This window comes from Aethalodelphis obliquidens, unplaced genomic scaffold, assembly GCF_003676395.1.
Source record: "Aethalodelphis obliquidens isolate GAN/ISIS:26980383/991018 unplaced genomic scaffold, ASM367639v1 scaffold53, whole genome shotgun sequence".
NCBI classification, from domain to species: domain Eukaryota; kingdom Metazoa; phylum Chordata; class Mammalia; order Artiodactyla; family Delphinidae; genus Aethalodelphis; species Aethalodelphis obliquidens.
In genome coordinates, this window is record NW_020837997.1 from 1,702,252 (window position 1) to 1,724,998 (window position 22,747).

At 48.1% G+C, this 22,747-nt stretch overlaps 1 protein-coding gene across 1 annotated transcript; it reads left to right on the top strand.

Moving 5' to 3' along the window:
* Positions 1-361: 361 nt before the first annotated feature.
* On the top strand, positions 362-22,265 carry TMEM38A (transmembrane protein 38A). Its single transcript, XM_027084576.1, has 6 exons — positions 362-528; positions 15,124-15,280; positions 15,539-15,723; positions 17,978-18,065; positions 19,781-19,898; positions 20,678-22,265. The coding sequence occupies exons 1-6, from the start codon at positions 405-407 to the stop codon at positions 20,903-20,905; spliced, it is 900 nt and encodes a 299-aa protein (XP_026940377.1). The 5' UTR covers positions 362-404; the 3' UTR covers positions 20,906-22,265.
* The last annotated feature ends 482 nt before the right edge of the window (positions 22,266-22,747 follow it).

Genomic DNA, 22,747 nt, shown 5'->3' on the forward strand with positions numbered 1-22,747 from the left:
GCTCCACAGAGGACTTGGGTCCTGATCAGCCCCACAGGAACGCGGTCCTGATTGGTCCGTCCCGCCTGGGTGGGCTCCGTGAGGAACGGATCCCGCCCCCCTCCAAGGACAGATCCCCTGTCCAACTCACACTCCACGGGGACCCCGCACCCCGCCTGGCTGGGCTGAATGGGGTCGTGATGGCCCGAGGGACAGTGTGGGACATTGGACCGACCGGCCTCCATGGGACTGGAGGGTCCCACCACCCGCCCCAAGGCCAGCCAGCGGTCGCCCCTCCTCTCCCGCGGGGGCAGGGTTGGGGGCGGCGCCTGGCGGGCGGGGGCGGGTCCAGCGGGGGGGGGGGGCGCAGTTGCAGGCGACTGGACTCACCGGGCCGGGGGCTGGGGTGGGACCCGGCGGGCGCCATGGAGCTGCTCTCGGCGCTGAGCCTGGGCGAGCTTGCGCTCAGCTTCTCGCGGGTGCCCCTCTTTCCTGTCTTCGACCTTAGCTACTTCATCGTCTCCATTCTCTACCTCAAGTATGAGCCAGGTGAGCCAGGGCCGGAGGCTGGAGAGGACTGGCATTCCGGGGCGAGGGACGGCGGTTTACCCAGGGGTCTGGAGAAGGGGAAAGGCCTGAATCGTGGGGGAACAGTCCCAGGGACCGGTTTGGGGAAACAGGCAGGTGCTGGGATCATGGGGTTCTCCCATACGGGGCCGGACAGAGGGGAGAGACAAGAGAGAGGGCAAGGAGAGAAGCTCCTGAGATTGTGGCGCTGGGGGAGGGGAAGCAGATGCAGGCTGGAGGAAAGGAAAGGAATGTGATTGCTCAGAGGAGAGGGAACAGGTGCTGGGGAGGATGCAGGGAGAGAAGGTCAGGGGTCCGAGCAGGGTACGGTCGCAGGAACTTGGGCGAGGGGCGTAGGTCGTGGTGAGGGCGCAGGCGGGTCGGCTCTGCTGGCCTGGCCAGACGTCCTAGCTGCCCGCAGCCGTGACCTCCCTCCTTGCCCTTGGAGCGGGGAGCCAGAACGGCAGCTGAGTGTCTATATAAGGGCCGGCAGTGCTGGGCGCTGTGATCAGGTTCAGAGAAAGTGACACCGGTGCCCCTTCCCCGCTGTGGCCCTGGGGCAACCTCCTCTCCCTTTCCCTGGGCCAAGGCTCTGCTGGATCTCGGAGCCCAGAGGGAATTCTTCCAGGTCTGGCCCGGATCCTTTTCACTTACTGAGCAGTACTGGCCCTAGGGCAGGATGATTTGGGGTTAGCCTCCTCCCACCAGCTCCAGACCCTCATGGAGAATCGCTGGGGGGAAAACCCAGCTTCTTGGATTGTTTTTTTTTTTTTTTTTGAACGATTTTTTTAAATGATGGTAAATGGCTTCCTTAGAATGCATTCTATTTTTATGCAAGGTTCTGGGAGTGTTTCTTGTTCGTCTCCTAGTATTTTAATAATTCTAGCACACCAGCAAACTAAATGGACAGTAGAATTTAGCTTTAGAAAAGACCAATCACCCGAAACTTTGTGATCTTTTCTCCCACTTAGATGTAAATTATCACTATATTCTCTGGAAGTAGCTTTTTTAAAGATGATAAAAATAGGTGCTTGTGTATATTTTAAAAAGAAAGAAAAACGAACTGAAAAGCCCAAAGGAAAAAGGGGATAGTTACAGTTGACATGGTGGCCACCATTCCAGACCTCACTTTTCTGCATTTATACCCCTGTAGTTACGGATGTAAATGCACAGTCTTATGCAAATAAGATCAAACTCTGCCTGGCAAGTGTTTTTGTTCCATTTTATTTTAGCTCGTCCACATGCCAGAGTCTATTTCTTTAAAGGCTCTTCTGAAAAGCAGTTACTTTGCAAAGCAAAATAAGCTTTGTATTATCTTAGCCTGAACATGGGGCTGTGTTTCCTGTCTGCAGATGAATTCCTGGTGGCTCAGGCCGGTCCCCTGGGCAAGTACAGAACCTAGCACACATTGGGAAATCGAAAATTGTGAAGGGCAGCAGCCCAGTAGGGATGTAGGACACAAGTCTCGGAAGGAAAGAGGTCTCTGGGCTGGCTGGGAGCATGCAGAGGGGTTGGGATATTGCTGCTGGAGTCACAGAGTAAATCACCTGAACTTGAAGGACTGCAGCCTGAAGGTTCCTGAAGGCTGAAAGGGTTCAGTGGTTCTGAACCCCAGCAGCACATTAGAGGCTCCTGGGGGTTCTTAAACCCCCATCTCATCTCCAGTCCAGACCAATAGAATCAGAATATCTGGGATAGGGCCCTGGCATGCTCGTGTTTCAAGCTCCCCTCCCCCAAGGATGCTATATGCTGTCAAGGTTGAGAACCCCCTGGTCTGATCAACATTCAACTCCCTCCTTTCATAACTGGGGAAATAGGAAATAGAGGCTAAGCTAATTTACATACACAATGAGCCTCGGTCCCAGGGCTGGTAGATGACAGCCTTGGAATTCGAACCCCGGTCTCCTTGATCCCAAGAATCACTGCAATTGCTCTGGGGTACTTGCCTACCCTTAGAAAAGGGAGGCATTGGACTTAGCTGTTAGTCCCCCAGTTTGGTATTCCTGCTAAGCCTTTCTAAAAGTTTCTTCTCAGAATCTGTGTGCTGATTGCAGGACCAGTTACAGAATATGTGTGACCCCTTGTACAGAAATTAAGAATTTTGTGAACCTGAGAGCCAAGCTGGCTTTAAGGAATAATCTTCAAATTGGGAGTCAGTTCTGCTTCTCACAGTGAGTAAACACCAGGCTGGTTGCTTTGCTTACATGAGCTTCAGTTTGCTCATCTGTGAAATGGGTTCATTGGTAAAATAATCCTGGACTCCCTTTCCTGGCTATTGTGAAGATCTATTGAGAACTTTGTCAGTAGTCAGATCTAAGGCACTTGTGAGAGGTAGTAGAATTATTTGTAAGGCATGGGGCAATGTGTTTTCCAGGATGCAGGCATTTTCTGAGTCAGGCTTTTGTGAGAATCCTGAATGAGGATGAAGCACAAAGTGTGGTCCTCAGGTGAACAGCATCTGTGGCCCCTGGTTAAGAAATGCAGAATGCCAGGCTCCCCACCAAGACCTGCTAAAACAGACTCTGCATTTGAACAAGATCCCTGTAAGCATACTAATGTTTGAGAAATTATGGGCTAAAAGAGGCTGGAGCTCCTTAATAGGAAAGGGAGGTCCAGGTCTGGCTCACCTCTAGGACCCTTAGCTCTATGCAAGAAGAAAGAAAGAAGTCGTGGATGCTGGCGGCATGATTGAAGGAATGAGTGAATGAATGATTCAATGACAATCCTGGCTACCTTAAGCCCTGACCCATGCAAAGAGCCTTCCAGACCAGTGGTTCTCAAGTATAGCTACACATTAGAGTCACCTGGGGAGCTTTTAAGACTCTTGTTGTCCAGGTAGCACCCCTTTATCATTAGAATCAGAATCGCAGGGGTGGTACCATCATCAGTATTTTTTAAAGTTCCCCAGATGAGAACCAGCTCTGCACCAGTGTTTCCCAACCTCAACACTAATGACAGAGACAGATCATTATTCTCTGTGGCAGGGGCCGTCCTGTGAATTTCAGGATGTTTTGCAGCATCCCTGGCCTCAACCCACTAGATGCCATGAGCATACCCCAGCTGTGACAAACAAAAATGTCCCCAGGGAATTTCCTGGCAGTCCAGTTGTTGGGACTCTGCGCTCTCACTGCTGAGGGCCTGGGTTCAATCCCTGGTCGGGGAACTAAGGTCCCACAAGCCATGTGGTGGGGCCATAAAAAAAAGAAAAAAGTGAAAAAAAAATGTCCTCAGGCATTGCTGGTGTCCCTGCGGGGGGACACACTTACCCCCACTTGAGACTCACTGATCTAGACTGAGTCTCAAGCCCTAATGCTTCCAAGGGCCAGGCAGGTCATATATGGAAAACAATAAGACAGCCAGGTGAGGACCGTCCCCAGGTGAGATCCAGCCATGTGCATCTCTCCCTGATTGGGGCTAGAACCAGCAGAACTAATTTTTCAAGGGAAGCTAGAAATGTGATTTGTAGCTCCCTATGTTTATATGTTAGCTATTTGAACATGTCTTTTCTTTTTTAAAATTAATAGACAGTTTTTTAGAGCAGTTTAGATCCACAGCAAAGTTAAACTGAAAGTAGTTTCCATATACTTTGACTACCCACCCACACCAACCTCCCACACAGCCTCCACCACCATCAACATTCTGCACCAGAGTGGAAACATTTGCTATGGTCCATGAACAGACATTATTGTCAACACCATTATTGTCCTATTACCATTATTATCAGGTATTATCAACATCATTATCAACTAAACTCTGCAGTTGACATAAGGGTTCCTTTGTGTTGTACATTTTATGGATTTTAACAAGCGTATAATGACATGTATCCATCATTGTAGTATCATGCAGAATAGTTTCACTACCCTGAAGCTCTGCCTATTCATGCCACCCCCCCCTTTTCCCTCCCCAAACCCCTGACAACTTCTGATCTTTTCACTGTCTTCATAGTTCTGCCTTTTCCAGAATGTCATAGAGTTGGAATCATACAGTATGTAGCCTTTTCAGACTGGCTTCTTTCACTTAGCAAGATACATTTAAAGCTCCCCTATGTCTTTTCGTGGCTTGGTAGCTCATTTCTTTTTAGTGCTGAATAATACTGCACGATACAGATGTTCCATGGTTTAATTATTCACCTATTGAAAGACATGTTGGTTGCAGTTTGAACATTTAAAAACTACGGTGGGAGCCAAAGAGAACTGTTCCTTGATCTCTGGTTTGAACTATAAGCTTTTTGAGGGTTGGGGACTGCTCACCCTCCAGCCTTTTGAGGAGGGGCTACTATTCCATTTTACAGTGGGGGAAACTGAGGAAGAGAGCTGAGCACAGAGGCTTGGGAGAGGGTGACTTTCTTAGAGAAACTCTGTGAACACACTTCCTATGTTTGGACCTCACACTAAATAGCGCAGAATGGCAGCAGTGCTAAAGGTGCCCTGGGAAACCTTCTAGCACTTCCTGGCCATCCACAGACAGGACACCGACCCCCAGAGAGGGAATGTTGTGGAGCCCATCACAGGTCAGAAGGAGGGTCCTGATAGGGGTTTCTTCCTTCCTCCTTAGGCAGACCTGATTTTTATAAGTCCATCCACTAAAATTTCCACCCACAGGTACTTTCCATTTCAGTTCAGTTCCAGAAATAACTCTCATATAATTGTTAAACACTAAGCAATTTCTTTTCATCTTCGCAGATGCCCTCTGAAATGAATGATAGTGCCGGGTGACCAACTCGCCCACATTCGCCCAAGACAAGCACCCGAAGTCCCAGAAACCCCTCAGCCCCAAGCAAACCAGGACAGTTGGTCACTCTAGACAGCATCCTCATTCTACACATGACTAAACTGAGGCCCAGGTAGGGGAGTGAGCAACCAAACTCACCCAGTGAGAGGGGAGTGCTTTGGTGGCAAACCTGGAATTGAAACCCACATTCTGCTGCTTCTGGGTGCTGCCCCAAGTACTCAGCAAGAGAAACCAAAAAGAAGCATGGCAAAGGGAAAGAGCCAGGGGGCAGTTTCTTGACCACTGCCTTGCTGTGGATCCTTGGGGCAGGACATCCCCACCAGCCTCAGTCTTCTCATCTGTAGCAATGGGTAGACTCATCCCGTCCTTCTAGGGTTGCTGGGAGGGTATTGATAATGAAAAGAAGTTCACAGACGTAGAAAACAAAATTGTGGTTGCCCAAGGGGAAGGGGGGCAGGTATAAATTAAGAGTATGGGAGTAACAGATACACACTACGATATATAAAATAAACAACAAGGGTTTACTGTATAGCACAGGGAACTATATTCAATATCTTGTAAAAACCTATAATGGAAAAGACTGAAAAAGTATACACAGACAACGTATAACTGAATCACTTTGCTGTACACCTGAAATTAACACAATATTGTAAATCAACTAAACTTCAATTTTTTATTTTATTTATTTATATGGCCACACCACGCAGCTTGTGGGATCTTAGTTCCCCAACCAGGGATCGAACCCAGGCCCTTGGCAGTGAAAACACGGAGTCCTAACCACTGGACCACCAGGGAATTCCCTTCAATTAAAAAAAAATGCATAATGATGATAATACGCAGAGCATTGAATCGTCAATATAACTTGGTGGAGGGAGTGCTTTCATTCTCCCTTTGACAACAGAGGAAACAGGCTTGCGGGGGGGAGGGGGCGAGGGGCGGTTATTTGCCCAAAGCCATGCCAGAGTGAACAGCAGAGCCAAAACCCAGGCGTGTGACTTTTCTACCAGGCCTCACTCATAGTGAGGAGCCTACTTTGTTCCCGCAAAACCCAGGCTCCCATCCCCACCCCCACCCTCCCTGGCCTTATGGTCCCAGAGGGCACAAGAAAGACCCTGGAAAGAATTCAACCCCTGGGGGTTATTTTTAGTTGCAGAGGTATCCATTTCTGCAAAACATGGGTGCCTCACCTGACCCGGCCCCTGTAGGACCCACCAGCTGCTCTAAAGGATTAACTCTCAGCTGGCGGCGTTTTAAATAGATGCCCCAGAGGAGAAAAGAGAGCATTCGGCTTCATAATGGAGGAACTTGGTAGATGTTGAGACTCAGGATAACCTCGAGGGCGGGGAGAAGATGCGCTTTGGGCTTGTGACTCCAGGGTGAGACTGAGGGGGGAAAATTTGATTCCAACCTCTACTAGGAGTTGGGCAAAGAAGGGATTAGGGTTCCCACCTGACAGAAGGAAAGAGCTGGAGAAAGAAAACAATGATTTGTCCAAGAACACGTGGTTAGTCAATGGGGGTGGTAAAGAGAAGGGGAAGAATGTTGCTGACTTACTCTGAAACAACTTTTATGAGACGTGTTTCCTGATTATAAAATGTATATGCAAGAAAGTGGATAAATAACTTGCAATCTGTTCCTATGATGGAATACTATACAGCAGTGAAAATGAACATTACCCTTGAAAATATTGTGCTCAGTGAAAGAAGCTAGATGCCAACGGCCATGTCTTATGATCCCACCTATATGTAATGTATAAGTTCAAGAACATTTTTATCACTTCCAAAGGAAGCCCTCTCCCTATTAGCAGTCACTCCCCATTCCCCCCTCCCCCAGTCCCTGGCAACCATTAATCTGCTTTCTGTCTCTATGGATTTGCCTGTCCTGGACATTTCATAAAAATGGGATCATACGTTATGTGGCCTTTTGTCTTTGGCGTCTTTCACTTAGCATGTTTTTGAGGTTCATCATGTTGTAGCGTGTATCAGAACTTCATTCCTCTTTAAGGCTGACTTGTATTCCATTGTGTGGATGGACCATATTTAGTTTATCCATTCATCTGTTGATGGACATTTGGGTTATTTCCACCTTTTGGCAACTGTGACTAGTGCTGCTGTGAACATGAGCATGAGTCTTCCAGAACCTAGTGATGGGTTCTTGTGCATAGGGCAGCACGGTACCATGCTGCCTACCCTAGGCTATGAGACCTCCTGTTCCTGGACCCCCATCCACAGCCATCAGAGAGGGGACAGGCAGTGAGGGGCCCATGAGGGGGCTTGGTACAGACTGTGGAGCCTAGTGTGATGAGGCGGGAGAGTACCCCAAGTCCTTCTTGCTTATCAGCTTTAAGGGCACCCTTGTTTTTTTGCAGTTATGGTGATTAAATATTTCAAACATACAGAATAACTATCCCCACTGACACCTCCGTACTCTCGCCGTACACAGACTTACCAGATGTGAACGTAGATTTGCTTCAGATATGGGTTTTTTTGTTGTTGTTTTTTTAAAGAAATAGTGGCAGGCAGAGCTAACCCCATCTGTTCCTCTCCCTCCCTCTCTAGATGTGACCACTGCCCTAAAGGCAGCCTATATTCTTCCCATGCCTGTATGTATACCTTTACCACTGTTTATGTATCTATGAACTGCATGGAGCATTTTGTGTTGTTTTACATATATACATAAAATATACATAAACATAATCATTTTGCAATCTAACCTTTTGACTCAGCAATAACGTTATGGGATTTTATCCATGTTGATACATCTAGAGCAGGGGTTCTCAGCCAGAAGGGAATTTGTTCTCAGGGGATACTTAGTAATATCTGGAGACATTTTTGGTTGTCACAACCAGGGTGGGGGTGGGCTACTAGCCTCCAATGAGTGGAGGCCAGGGATGTTGCTTGACATGCTGCAGTGCACAGGATGGCCCCCACTGCAGCAGAGAATGATTCTGCCCCATACATCAGCAGTGCTGAGGGTGAGGAGCCCGGATCTAATTCATTTTTATATATCTCCTCTGCGATATTCCATTTTGCGTCCCTCACTAAGAAACAGTAGACTCCACTTTTCTCCTGTTGTCACAGTATGGCAGTGAAATCCCCCTCCCCGTGTCTCTTTGCCCACATGCACTAGTTTCTTTTGAGCAAACAGTGAGGAGCAGAATTGCTGGAGCACAGGCGACTCACAGCTTCTGGCTTCCTCAGTATTGTCAGATTGCCTCCAAGCTGGTTATGCCTGTTGACCCTCCCAACTGTGTGTGTACAAGGGAAACCTGGGCTTTTTCCCTCTGGAGGAGGGGCAGATAGTCCCCTCCCCACTTCTCTGTGAGGTTGACAGATTTGAGAAGAAGGCAGCTCCCTCTATGGAGTACAGTAGACTTCATGTTTCTTTCCCCAACACGGGCTTAGAACATTGGACATCAAACCCAGGAAAGAGGCTTGGATGCCATGTTGAAAGGTGTGGGGTCTGTGTGGCCCTGGCTTGGTCACTTGCTTTGCTGGATATCCAGCCCATGCCGACCTGACCAGTATATCTGGCATTGAGTGCCCCTTAGCCCTTAGGTTTCCTCTCTCCTCCCCCTTCCACCTTCTCCCATGCTCTCCCTTTGCCTGGATCATCTTCACCCCTCCACCCCTGTCCTCTAGGAAATCCCTGCTCATTGTTCAGATCTCAGCTTAAGTGCCACTTCCTAAATGAAGTCTGACCTCCTCAGCTGGGACAGTTCCCCAATTAAACCCTTCAAAGCACCATGTGTCTCTCCCTTATGAGGTTTAACCTTCATTTGTGGGATTATTTAACCACGTTGCCTCTCTACCACACTGTGGGCCCCACAAAGGTAATGCCTGAACCAGCGCTTGCTTATAGCTGCATCCCCAGTGCCTAGCAAGAGCCCAGCACATGGTCAGAGCTCAAAAACACTCACTGAATGCCTGGGTGATCTTGGGTAAGCCGTTGACCTTGGGGAGACTCTGTTGCCTCATCTGTCAGATGCTATGTTAATTTCCTAGGGCTGCCATAACAAATGACCACAAACTAGAGGGCTTAGAACAACAGAAATTTTTTCTCCACAGTTCTGAAGGCCAGAGTTCAAAGTCAAGGTGTCTGGTTCCTTCTGGAGGCTCTAGGGGAGGATGCTTCCATGCCTCTTTCCTGGTTTCTGGTGTCTTCCGGCAATCCTTGGCATTCCTTGGCTTCTACATACATTACTCCAGTCTTTGCTTCTGTCTTCATATCGCCATCTGTATGAATTTCCTTTGGCTGCCATAATGAAGTACCACAAACTGAGTGGCTTAAAACGGAAATTTATTGTCTCACCGTTCTGGAAGCTAGTAATGCAAAATCAAGGTGTCAGCAGGGCCATGTTCTCTCTGATGGTTCTAGGAAGGAATCTTTCTATGCCTCTTCCTAGCTTCTGGAGGTGAGTAACTACCATGTATCAGGCACAGTGCCAAGCACACGGGGTCAGGGGAAGGGGGTGGTTCAGCAGCAGATAAGACTGATAAGGTCCCTGTACTCACGAAAGGATTAAGATCAAGTCAACTTGTTGAGTGTATCAATAGTATATACAGGTATTTATGTCAGTAGCTTCACACTTAGTACACAGCATAAAGAGGCCAAGCGTTCAGACTCGACACTTTAGAGACAAAAGGCATCCAATCTCTAGAAACAAAGAGAAACTTTCCCCCCAAACTCCCAAAACCTGAACTAATTATTTCTTTTGATTAGCCTTTTGACTAATAGATTACATATTGTAAGCTTGTCATCTCACATCCACACTGAGTAGAGTTTTCATTGGATTAAGTAAATTGTTTATTAAAGAGAGGCACTGGGGAATACTACTTGGCCATAAAAAAGAATGAAATAATGCCATTTTCAGCAACAGGGATGGACCTAGAGATTATCATACTAAGCAAAGTAAGTCAGAATGAGAAAGACAAATACCATATGATATCACTTACATGTAGAATCTAAAATATGACACAAATGAACTTATCTACAAAACAGAAAAAGACAGATGTAGAGAACAGACTTGTGGTTGGCGGGGCGGTGGTGGGGGGTGGGGGAAGGGAAGGTGTGGGAGTTTGGAATTAACAGACGCAAACTGTTATATATAGGATGATAAACAGCAAGGTCCTACTGTATAGCATATATAGCACAGGGAAGTATATTCAATATCCTGTGATAAGCCATAATGGGAAAGAATGTAAAAAATAATGTTTATATATGTATAACTGAATCACTTTGCTGTATAGCAGAAATTAACACAATATGGTAAATCAACTATATTTCAATAAAATAAAATTTAAAATAAAACTTAAAAAATAGAGTCATTGGTACCAGCTCTGGCTGTGAGAGCTAAGTAGCTGTGTCTTATGACTTAATTCTAAATTCATTCTCTGGAAGATGAAACTAGTGGGGGAGGGAAGGAATCAAATGATGAAATAAGTTGTCACACCAGGAGACACCCAGGTTCCAACTCAGGGGTGTGGCTCTAGAAGATTAGGACAATAGTAGCATAAAGATAGAACCTAACTATCTCAAAAGATTCAAAAGAATTTGTCCATTTCTTCCTTTTGAATCTTTTGAGATAGTTAGGTTCTATCTTTATGCTACTATTGTCTTAAGATGCAGATCTACTAGAGAATGGACTTGAGGATATGGGGAGGGGGAAGGGTAAGCTGGGACAAAGTGAGAGAGTGGCATGGACACATACACACTACCAAACGTAAAATAGATAGCTAGTGGGAAGCAGCCGCATAGCACAGGGAGATCAGCTCGTGCTTCGTGACCACCCAGAGGGGTGGGATAGGGAGGGTGGGAGGGAGGGAGATGCAAGAGGGAAGAGATATGGGGACATATGTATATGTATAACTGATTCACTTTGTTATAAAGCAGAAACTGACACACCATTGTAAAGCAATTATACTCTAATAAAGATGTTTTAAAAAAAAAGATACAAAAGACTTAAGTGTGTAGTATAAAGTGTATTTGACTAATAGACATTAATCCTGTACCTCTAGTGTTTTTTGTAAACGTGTTTTTAAAGAACTAGACCCCCTGCCTTCATTTTAATTTGGGATCTTAAAATACAGTTTATCTTGAAAGAGTTTAAGACTCATAAGAAATTGCAAAAATGGGTTCTTTTTTTTTTTTTCCTGTGGCCATGCCACAGCTTGCAGGATCTTAATTCCCCAACCAGGGATTGAACCCCTGGCAGTGAAAGTGCTGAGTCCTAACCACTGGACCACCAGGGGAGTCCCAGAAGTTGCAAAAATGGAGCAGAGTTTTCAAGTCCCCTTCACCGAGCTTCCCCCAATGACAGCTTCTTACCTAATGGTAGCTCATTATTTAAACATGAAAATTGGCGTCAGAATAATACCATTAACACCAACTACAGACTTTATTCAGCTGTTTTTACATGCACTTTAAAAAATATAGTCCTTTGAAATTTTATCACATGTGTAGATTGGAGTAACCACCACCACGATCAGGATTACAGAATGGTTCTGACACTCCAAAGAAACTCCCCTGTGATGCCCCTCTATAGTTAGATCTTCCTTTGAACCCTAACCCCTGGTAACCACTGATCTGCTCGCTGCCACTCATCACTATGGTTTTGTGACTTGGAGAATGTTATATAAATGGAATCATATGCAGTATGTAACCTTCTGAGATTGGCAGTTTTCGCTGAGCGTCACACCGTTGAGATCTGTCTGGGTTGTTTTGTGTATCCCTGGTTTATTCCTTTTTCGTTACTGAGTAGTATTCCATGGTACAGATGTACCATGGTTTGTTTATCCATTCACCCATTGAAGCCATTTGGGTTGTTTACAAATAAAGCTGCTATGAATATTTGCATGCACGCCTGTGTGAATACCAGATTCTCCTTTTCAAACAAAATCTTATGCCGAACTCTGAGATGAAGCAGTAAACGAAGTTGTGCTCTGGTTGAAACAGGGGAGGAAGACCCAGGACATACTTGCTTGGTTTCTCCTTTGCCCCTGCAAACCCTCACGGTTCCCAGGAACACAGTTTGAAAACCATTGCTCTTGGGAGCCCATCCTCTCAGACCATGGAGGTCTTGGGTTATCAAGGCTGCAGGATGTCAGGACATGGGCCAGTTCATTCCCCTATCTCTGTGGTGCTCAACTTTGTTGCACAAAGGAATCACCTAGGAGCATTAAAAAAATCCACAAGCCCAGCCACATCCCACACCGACAAACCGAGACCCTCTGGGATGGGAAGCAGGCATCAGGTGTTTGTAAAGTCCCCAGGTAACGGATGTACAGCCAAGTTGGAAACCGATGCACTGAGCCATCTTCCTTAGGTGTGGGGTCCCTATTTCTGTTCGCTAAGTTAGTCCAGTGTTTTGCATTTTCTTGCCTTGGGTTTATAAGAAGACTCAATTTAGTATCATTTATGAATGTTTATCCTCAGTTGCAGAAACTGTGAACTGTTACATTTTTTTTCTTTGTTATCCTTTTATTTTTTAAGAGCTTTATGGAGATGTAATTCATACACCACCCAATTCACCCATTTAAATCATCCCATTCACTGGTTTTTAGTATATTCACAGAATTGTGCAACTATCTCCTCCAAGCTGGATCCTCTAGCTTTTACCCTCCCATCTCCCCCATCCCCTCCAGCCCTAAGCAACAATTAATCTACTTTCTGTTTTTCTATGTGAAAAATTGAATAAAGTACCAAGACCAAAAATGGGTTGGAGTCCACAGAGTGGTGAGAGCCCAGAGTCAGGAGTGAAGGGCTCAGTAGAGCAAGGAAGCCTTCCTGGAGGAAGTGGCATTTGTGCTTGGCCATTTTTGCTTGTGTCTTTGTTCCTTCCATGCTGCTAGCATGGGATGCCCTCTCTCCCTCCTCACCCTGTTAGTTTAATTCTGCCTTCAAGGACTCCATTATCCAGCTTTGCTCATTGCTCTTTCTACACCGTTCCTCACATGTGGGCATGCCCTGCACTGTCCCCTTCGGTACCAATACCTGGTGACTTCCCTCTGCACTGATGGCTCTCCCCCAGCAAGATAGGGCTCCGGAGCTCTTCAGCTCCACCTTTCAAATTTCTTCTGTGCCTTCCTATCTGGGGCCAACCAAAGCTCTTTACTCAGCAAATGAACATTCTCCATAAGAGCACAACTTAACAACAGAAGGACAACCCAATTTTTTAAAAAATACACAAAAGACTTGAATAGACATTTCCCCAAAGAAGATATAGGAATGACCAATAAGCACATGAAAAAGTACTGAATATCACTGATCACTAGGGAAATGCAAATCAAAACCACAATGAGATATCACCTCATACCCATCAGCATAGCTATTCCTAAAAAACAGAAAACAACAAGTATTGCTGAGGAGGTGGAAAGGTTGGAACCCTTGTGCATTACTGATGGGAATGTAAAATGGGGCAGTTGCTGTGGAAAACAGTACGGAAGTTTCTCAAAAAATTAAAAATGGAATTAACATTTGATCCAGCAATTCCACATCTGGAATATACCCAAAAGAATTGAAAGCAGGAACTCGTGCAGATATTTGTATGTTCATGTTCTTAGCAGCGCTATTCTCAATAACCAAAAGGTGTAAGCAACCCAAATGTCCATTGAAGGATGAATGGATATGTAGAATGTGGTAGATCCATCCAATGGAATATTATTTAGCCTTAAAAAGAAAATTCTGACACATCTTATGACATGGATGAACTTTGAGGACATTATGCTAAGTGAAAGAATCCAGTCATAAAACAACAAATACTGTATGATGCCACTTACATGAGGTCTATAAAGTAGTCAGGTTCATAGAGACAGAAAGTAGAGTGGTAGGCGTCAGGGACTGGAATGAAGGAGGAATGGAGAGTTAGTGGTTTTTTTGGCTGCGTTGGGTCTTCGTTGCTGCACGTGGGCTACCTCTAGTTGCAGCGTGCGGGGACTACTCTTCGTTTCAGTGCACGGGCTTCTCACTGCGGTGGCTTCCCCTGTTGCTGAGCACCGGCTCTAGGTGCACGGGCTTCAGTAGTTGTGGCGCACAGGCTCTAGAGCGCAGGCTCAGTAGTTGTGGCGCACGGGCTTATTTGCTCCATGGCATGTGGGATCTTCCCAGACCGGGGCTTGAACCTGTGTCCCCTGCATTGGCAGGCGGATTCTTAACCACTGCGCCACCAGGGAAGTCTGAGTTAGTGTTTAATGGGGACAGAGTTTCAGTTTTGCAAGGTGAAAAGCTCTGGAGATGGATGATGGGGATGGTTGCACAATAACATGAATGTGCTTAATGCCACTAAACTGTACATTTAAAATGGTTAGAGTGGTACATTTTATGTATATTTTACCACGCACACAAAAATTTTTTAAATAAGGAGAGACCAAAAGTACAGGTATAAGCTTATAGGGATCTTGGCATCAGCCCAAGGCAGGAGTAGCTGCGTCAAAGCTTTCCCAACTGCGTGTTGTCCTGTCTCTTCAAGCTTCAGTCTTCTCATGGGGATAATAAGAGTGATCACTTGGCTGCAGTTATCAATGAAGATTTAATGTCCTTCCTATAAATGCTAAACCCAGTGTCTGAGACCTGGGAATGCTTGCTAATGAGCTGGTGTTATTGTTATTGCCACCTCTCTGAGCTTGGAGGAAAGAGCCCCAGCCTGGTTCTGCCTTCTCTCTGTGTGACCTCAGACATGTGTGCACCCTCTCTGAGCCTTGGTTCTTCCTCTGAAATGGGCAAACTGCAAGGCATTGGGTGGGCACTCTCTGAGGGCAGCTGAATTAGGATGGGCTGAACAGAGGGCATAAAGGGTGAAGCATGTCCCAGATGCCCTGGTGATGGTGGGGGATGCCCCATGCCCCTCAGGAGCAGTCGAGCTGTCCCGGCGCCACCCCATGGCATCCTGGCTGTGTGCCATGCTGCATTGCTTCGGGAGTTACATCCTGGCTGATCTGCTCCTCGGGGAACCCCCGGTCGACTACTTCAGCAACAACTCCAGCATCCTGCTGGCCTCAGCAGTCTGGTAAGAATCACTGGTCTGGCGGGATGTGGGAGAGCAGAGCAGGCGGGCAGGGTGACCCTGCCACCTGGGATTGGGGAGGCGGGAGGTTGGAGGAACTAGAACCCACCAGCACAACCTCCACAGTGGTCCTGACCCACCACTTTCCACTGCCCAGCTGTCCTAAGCCCGGCAAGTGAGAGCGAGGGTCTGGACACAACCTCATCTCCGAGGGGCCCCAGGGTCTGTCTCCCCCTGAGGCTTGGCATTCTCTCCCCAAAGGTACTTGATTTTCTTCTGCCCCTTGGACCTCTTTTACAAGTGTGTCTGCTTCCTGCCGGTGAAACTCATCTTCGTGGCCATGAAGGAGGTGGTGAGGGTCCGCAAGATCGCCGTGGGCATCCATCACGCGCATCACCACTACCACCACGGGTGGTTCGTCATGATCGCCACTGGCTGGGTCAAAGGTAAACAGGACCATGATGAGAACAAGGGAAAAGCACCCCAGTTGAGAACCCCTGTTCAGTGGGACATATCGGGCACCCCAGCTGGCACAGCCATTGCTCTGGGCTAAGGGATGTCAGGACAGCCTCCTCATCAGTAGACACCTTTAGGGTAAATGAGAAGATTCTTCCAGAAATTTAACGATCAAAGGTAAATAGGACAACGAAGCAATGACAGCTGATGTCTCTAGAGCAGGATTTCTCAACTGTGGCCCTACTGACGTTTGGGGCTGGACCATTCTCTCTGGTGGCGGCCATCCTGTGCATCGTAGGATGTTGAGCAGCATCCCTGGCCTCCACCCACTGGATGCCTGTAGCACCTACCAGTGTGACGACCTAAATTGTCTCTAGACATTGCCAGATGCCTCCTAGAGAGGAAATCATACCCCTGTAACTACAGAGGTTCTTACGCTTTGTGGACTACAGCCCTTTTATCAGCCCAGTAAAGCCTACAGACCCTTTTCTGTTTTTTAAATGCATAAAGTAAACTATATAGGAGAATAAAGGAAGCCTATTATTTTAAAGTAGTTATAAATTTAAAAAAAATATATGCTGTAGTAGCTTTATCCATCTTTACTAGTGATTAAATAGACTTTTGAAGTGGTGTTGAGCACAAATGATATTTTGAAACCACCATCTGCAACAATGGGAATGTGAAAAGAAAAACATCCATGAATTCTGTTGGTGACAGAATCACAGACTTGCAAATCCTGCTGAGGTAACTGCCTCCCCTCATGATGGAAGGAAAGGCTGGATTTCAGTGAGGGATGTGACAATGAAGATGTAATTCTGTTTCCTGTCTGGGTTCATAGACTCCAGGTTAAGATCCCTGACCCAGGGCAAGTTTTGAGTTGAGGACTTTGTGCATCTTTTTTCATTTGATCCTTAAGACTCTCCTTTAGGAGAAGGCTAACATCATCTCTTTTTACAGAGGAGGGAAATGAAATGACATGCCCAAGGTCACATGGCTATGGGGACACAGCTGGGTTTGACTCCAAGTCCTCTGAATTCAACATCCACTCTCCTAACAGCTTTGGAGCCCTCCTTTTTATCCTCCTCCATTTATGCTAAGAGGTAGACCAAGATAGACTTTGAGACAAAAAAATATTACTAAAAATATAGAGAGACAGTTTATAATGTTGGGTCACTCCACTAAGAAGATATAACCATTATAAACATATATGCACCTAAAAACAGAGCACCCAAATACATAAAGCAAAAGTAGAGGGAAGTTAAAGGAGAAATAGCTAATTCAACAGTAACAGTTGCAGTGGTGGACCAAGGAGTAAAAGGAAGGCAGGGAAAGAAGGCTTGAGCGGGTGCTAAATGCCACTGGGCACCGAATCCCTGCTTCCTGCTCACCAAAGTGGGTACCCCCAAAATGCCTGGGTCTAGAATCATCACCCATTGAGTCAGAGTGTCCTCAGTACCACTGACATTTAGGGCTGGATCATGCTCTTCGGTAGGGGCTGTCCTGTGCATCGTAAGATGTTGAGGAGCATCCCTAGCTTCAACCCATTAGTTGCCAGTAGCAGCCCCCTCCCCAGTTGTGACAACCAAACATGTCTACAGATACTGCCAAATGCCTCCTTGGGGGCAAAGTCATCCAAGATGCAAACCCCTGGTCCAGTGGTGCCTATCAGGCATCCCAGTTAGCACAACCACTCCTGGAGTGGGCGTCCAAGCCTCTTTAGCCAATACAGTTGGGGTAAATGGGAAGATTCTTCTAGAAATTTAACCAGAAATCTTGACATGGGTCTCATTCTCTCTCCAGGAAGCCTGTACTACAGAGCAAATTCCCCAGGGGTATGACATGCCTTCCAGAGGGCAAGTGGCTTGAAAAAGGTTGAAAGCTCAGAACCCAGAGAGAAGAGAGGCTGGGGGTGGGGAGCCCTCTGGAAGCCTCATGCACAGCTCAGGGTCCTGGATTGGGAGCATCAGGGCAGACAACCCAGATTTGTCCAAGACATACCTTGCAGGTGGGATATGACCTCGATTACTTCATGCTGGTTTTGCTCCAAATGTGCTGTGTGACCCTCAGCAAGACTGTCCCCTCTCTGGGCCTCAATTCCCCCACCTGCAACTGATGATCATACACCCCAGGCTCAGTATCCCTCTGGAGGAGACTCCAGAAGCAAAGAAGCTGCTTCCTTGGGAATTCAGCCAAGAACAGGGAGCTGGAGGTGGCGGGCTTGTTTAGAAGTACCCTGTCCCATAGGCTCTGGTGTCGCCCTCATGTCCAACTTTGAGCAGCTGCTCCGAGGGGTCTGGAAGCCAGAGACCAACGAGATTCTGCACATGTCCTTGTGAGTATCCCATCCTCCCTATTCCCTGGGCCTGACCCTGGGTTGGATACTTCTGGTAACTTGGAAGTCTCAGCCCCTGATTCTCCTTTCAGAAGCTTCCAGAGGCCATGGCTGGGGGACCCCGGAGGTAGAGCCCTAACACTACCTAGGGGACAGGGGCAGGCAACGTTGCAGGGTGATGAGACACTTGATTTGGGTTTTGAAGAGTGAATAAGAGTTTTCTGGCAAAGAGGGAGCTTCTGGACAGAGGCCAGCACCTCTGCCAACTCTCAAGTCAGAAAAAGAGCAACGATTCTGCCTGGTTCTGCGGGGTCAGGGTACAGATTGTGGGTGGGAAGTGAGGGATTCAGGATGTAGAACACAGAGCGTGGGTGAGGAGTGTGGCTGCGGCTAAGTGGGGAACATTGGGCAGGGCCAGATGGCAACATACAGGACTCCACCCAGGACCCCACAGGGCGTTTAGCCTAATACATTTTTAAAAGACCTAAAGGTTCAAGCTAGTTAAATTTTCTCCCAATCTACAATAACGCTGTTGCCATTAAAATATGACGACATTAAAAGGCTCACCCATATGCCAATGAAAACTAGCTTCCATTTCATATGTTGGAAAACATAACTTTATCTCACTTTATGCCCATGAGAGGTCTGTTCCCACACTCAGCTCATGGACAGGGAAATGGGGGCTCAGACCGTTGTGTCCCTTGCTACTAAGAGGGCAAGTGGCTTCCCCTCTCAGATTCTATTTCTGCCTCATCAGCTGAGTGTGAAGGCGCCCTCACACACATAATCCTCTGACCCTGGCTCCTGGTGCGTGCTTTGGAAATATCAGGTCGAATTATCATCATGAAGTATATGCAGTGAGCGACAGACTTCAGAAACAGAAGTCACTGGTCTGTCTTCTGCAACAAGTCAAAATATCGGAAGCCTATTCTTCAAGGAAGAAAAGGAAAATTAAGAAGAACTGTGTGTTGTAATCTCACCTTCTGGGGGAGTGCACTGTTCAGAAATCCCCAAGACCACCCTCAGGTCTGACAATTTGCTAGAAGGACCCATAGCGCTTGGCCAAGCCATTATACTTAGGATTATAGTTTATTACAGATGAAAATTGGCAAAGGTAAAGACGTGGGGCAGCATCCAGGGAGAGACCAGGCGCAAGCTTCAAACTGTCATTTCTCAGTGGAACTGTGTGGACAGCACCTGTTTCTCCCAGCATCCATGCGTGACCGTATGCGTTGAAGATTGCCAACCAGTAGTGCTCCCCTGAGCCTTGGTGTTCAGGGGCTTTACTGGGGCTTGGTCACACAGACATAGCTGACTGCCTGCATGGCTGACCTCAGTCTCCAGTCCCTCCAGAGGTTCAGCGGATACCATGTGGCCCAAGACCCCACCCTAAATCACACCATTACCATCTGGTATGACCCCAAATCCCCAGGTAAGCAAAGACACTCCTATCAGGCAGGACATTCCCAGGGCTTAATGGATACCTTCCAGGAGCAGGGAAAAGGAGAGACCTCTTTTGGGGCCAAGGTAGCTCTTTACTGTACAGGGAGATCCCCCGTCATCCATGTCACATGGGCACCTTCCCACCATGCACTCTGGAGAAGCTGGGATGGGTGCTGGGACCAGCAGGGGTGGGCAGAGAAGGGGGCCTGGGACAGTGGTACAGAGGCCTGAGCCATGCAGAACCTCCCAGTAACCACAGCTACCTCCTCCAGCCCCACCAAGGCCAGCCTGTACGGAGCCATCCTCTTTACCCTCCAGCAGACCCGCTGGCTCCCAGTGTCCAAAGCCAGCCTCATCTTCATCTTCACCATGTTCATGGTATCCTGTAAGGTAAGCCTTCCTGTCCTGACGCCGACCCAAACCTCCCAGGCTGAGGTTAGGGAGCTTAGACTCATGGCCTTGAGTGTCTGGGGAAAGGACAGCCCTAAGGTCAAGGGGTGGGGAGCTTGTCAGTAGGTTCATGCATGGGAGAAGGGTATGAGAAGATTAGTGTCCAGCAGGTGGGGATGGCGGTGAGCAGAACAAGGTCTTCCAGGCAGAGGGCCCAGCAGGGGCAAAGGCCAAGATGGGGGCAGGAGTGTACGGAGTCTGTTTGGAGTATCAGGGCCTTGTGCTTCGGGCATGGAGAGCGGGCTGGACCAGGAATGGTGCTGGTCTGACCCTCAGGCCTTGAGTTAGGGTCACCCCCTACCCAGGAAAGGTCTTCTGGGGCCCTGCACTCTTCCCTCCCCGTGGAGCTGAGGGACTTCGCTGCTGGCTCCCCGGGAAGGGACCACAGGCCATCGCATAGGGAAAGGGAGTGAGCGACCCCAAGCCAAACACAGCTCCTCTCTGAGCCCAGGTGTGTGTGTGGGATACTCCTGGGGAAAAGGTGACCAACTGTCTTGGTGTGCCTGGGTTTTTAGCACTAAAATCTCGCCTCCCAGAAAACCCAGGACACTTGGTCACCTTCTTAGGGGTGCATGCAGCCAGAAGGCTGGGTCTGGGCTACCTCTGCCCTTCACCTGGCTGACCTTCTCCCTTTTTCCCCCCCAACCCCCCACTTTGCTTCTGCCTCATCCTCCCTCTGGCTCTGCTGCCTCTCCTGTCCCTCTGCCACACCACCTCAGGTGTTCCTGATGGCCACTCACTCCCACAGTTCCCCTTTTGATGTTCTGGAAGGCTACATCTGCCCTGTGCTGTTTGGGTCGGCCTGGGGGAGCGACCATCACCATGACAACCACGGTGGATCCCAGGGCGGCAGTGGGCCCGGCCCCTCGCACTCGGCCCTGCCCACCAAGTCCAAGGAGGAGCTGAGTGAGGGCTCCAGGAAGAAAAAAACCAAGAAGGCAGATTAGAGGGCAGCCCTGGGGGCATTCAGGGCACCAAGGAGAGGACCCAGACCCAGGACCTGGGCTCAGTTCTCCCCTCTCCAGGCCTCTACTTCGCCATCTACAAATTGGAGCCATTAGCCCCCCCTCCAGGGCTGATGCGGGGGTTAAATGAGATATGGGGGTGAAGGGCATTTGTAGGAATGGGGGGGTCCCTTTCTCTTTCTGCCAGGTCCCCATAGAGTTACAGCTTTTGTGGGGGGGAGAGTTCACAGAATCCCAGCAGCAGCTCCAGCCGGAAACCCTGGCCGTTATGTTCTTGGTTCTATTATTTCCTCTAAAATTACACCTTGACTCCAAAAGAATTTCAAGCCATGTTGAGGCTCACTCATTTGACGGACGTTATACTAAGGGTCTGCTGTAAGGTAGCTGCTGTGATTTCCACGTCTCTTCTTGCCGACTTCTCCTGGGCATCCCTGGGCAAGTTGCCTCCTGCTCTGAGCCTCGCGTGCCCCATCTATATAGTGGCTCCTCACCCCATTCTGTATGCAGGGGCTGATGTGAGGCTGGACGTGAACCAGATTTCTAAGCTCAGAAGCACAATGTAGGAGGGGAGGCCTTGGTGGATGTTCATTGTGCGTAAAAATGGCTTTGCATTTTAGATCTTTTGTGTTTGTGGACTGGAGAACCCCACAAGTTACTTGGCACAAAGGAGGCCTTCAGGAGACATGTCTAAGCCAGACTTGAGAGCATGGAGGGTGGGGAAGGCTTGTTCTCATCCTTGGCTTCAGGTTGTTCCTAAACCAAAGAAATGCAGCTGGCTGGTCAGGGGTTCCAAGATCTGGCTCTGTCCAGGGGCTCCAAGAACTCACGGTTGGACCTGGGAAGCTCCATGAGACCTCCCTCATGCTGTCATCCTTCATTGCCGCTCACTGAGTCATTCAACAAACACATGCCTACTATGTGCCAAACCTTGTGCTGCTGCTAGACAGGCTGGGAACTTGATTCAGGGTGTGCGAGGGGGATGGGAGCTGAGCACCCCTCCTGGCCATCTTCATCTCAGCCTAGGTCACCAGGACATCTGAGAGGGTAGGTGGGTTGGGCATGGCCAGTCTCAGATGGGGTTGGGGCCCAGACCAGGCCAGCTTGGGGCTGCCCTTTGTACACGATGCTGAGAGCATGCTCAGGGCATCAGCCTGCAGCTGTGTCAGAGTGGTGTGGGATTGTTGGGGTTCCAGGTGTTGCCCAGCTATTGGGAAAGTGCCTTGATCTGGTGATGCCTTGGAGCTAGGTGGGTCCTGAGGCTGTAGGGCCCCCAAATTCCTCCTTTTGCATGTCCATCAAGGCTCAGCGTGAAGGGTCAGCAAATAAATTTGTTGTGAAAGAACCCTGATGGCTTGTCTGATTCATTCTTGCTCTTTTGGCCTCACGGCACAATGGGAGTCCTGCGAACTTAGAGACGCATGGAGTCTCCAGGAGAATGAGGCTCATGGCAGCCCTTGCTCACCAGTGGGAGATAGAGGCAGTGGGTGAAGTCTGCGGGGCTTGGAGTTAAGCAGAAATGGGTTTGATCCTCACTCTGCCATTGACAGGTCATGGGGCTTCCCCTTCTCTAAGCCTGTTTGCTTCTTGGGAAAAAGAGGATGATGATTATCACTGCCCTTCAAAGACAGGTGGGAAGATTAATGGGAGTGGTTGGGATTTGCAGCTAAGAGTCTGTGCAAAACCCTGTTAAAGAATGAAAGTCAAGCCACAGACTGGGAGAAAAATCTTTGAAAATCACACATCTGATAAAGGGATTGTATCCTGCGTATGTAAGGAATTCTCAAGACTCAATAATAAGAAAACAGCTCAACTTAAAAGGATTTG

Bases quoted from the DNA above. Each gene is read 5' to 3' on its own strand.
- TMEM38A (XM_027084576.1), top strand. From the start codon at position 405: ATGGAGCTGCTCTCGGCGCTGAGCCTGGGCGAGCTTGCGCTCAGCTTC. The intron at 15,281-15,538 runs GTAAGAATCACT...CTCTCCCCAAAG, and splicing joins CTGCTGGCCTCAGCAGTCTG to GTACTTGATTTTCTTCTGCC. The intron at 18,066-19,780 runs GTGAGTATCCCA...TACCTCCTCCAG, and splicing joins GAGATTCTGCACATGTCCTT to CCCCACCAAGGCCAGCCTGT.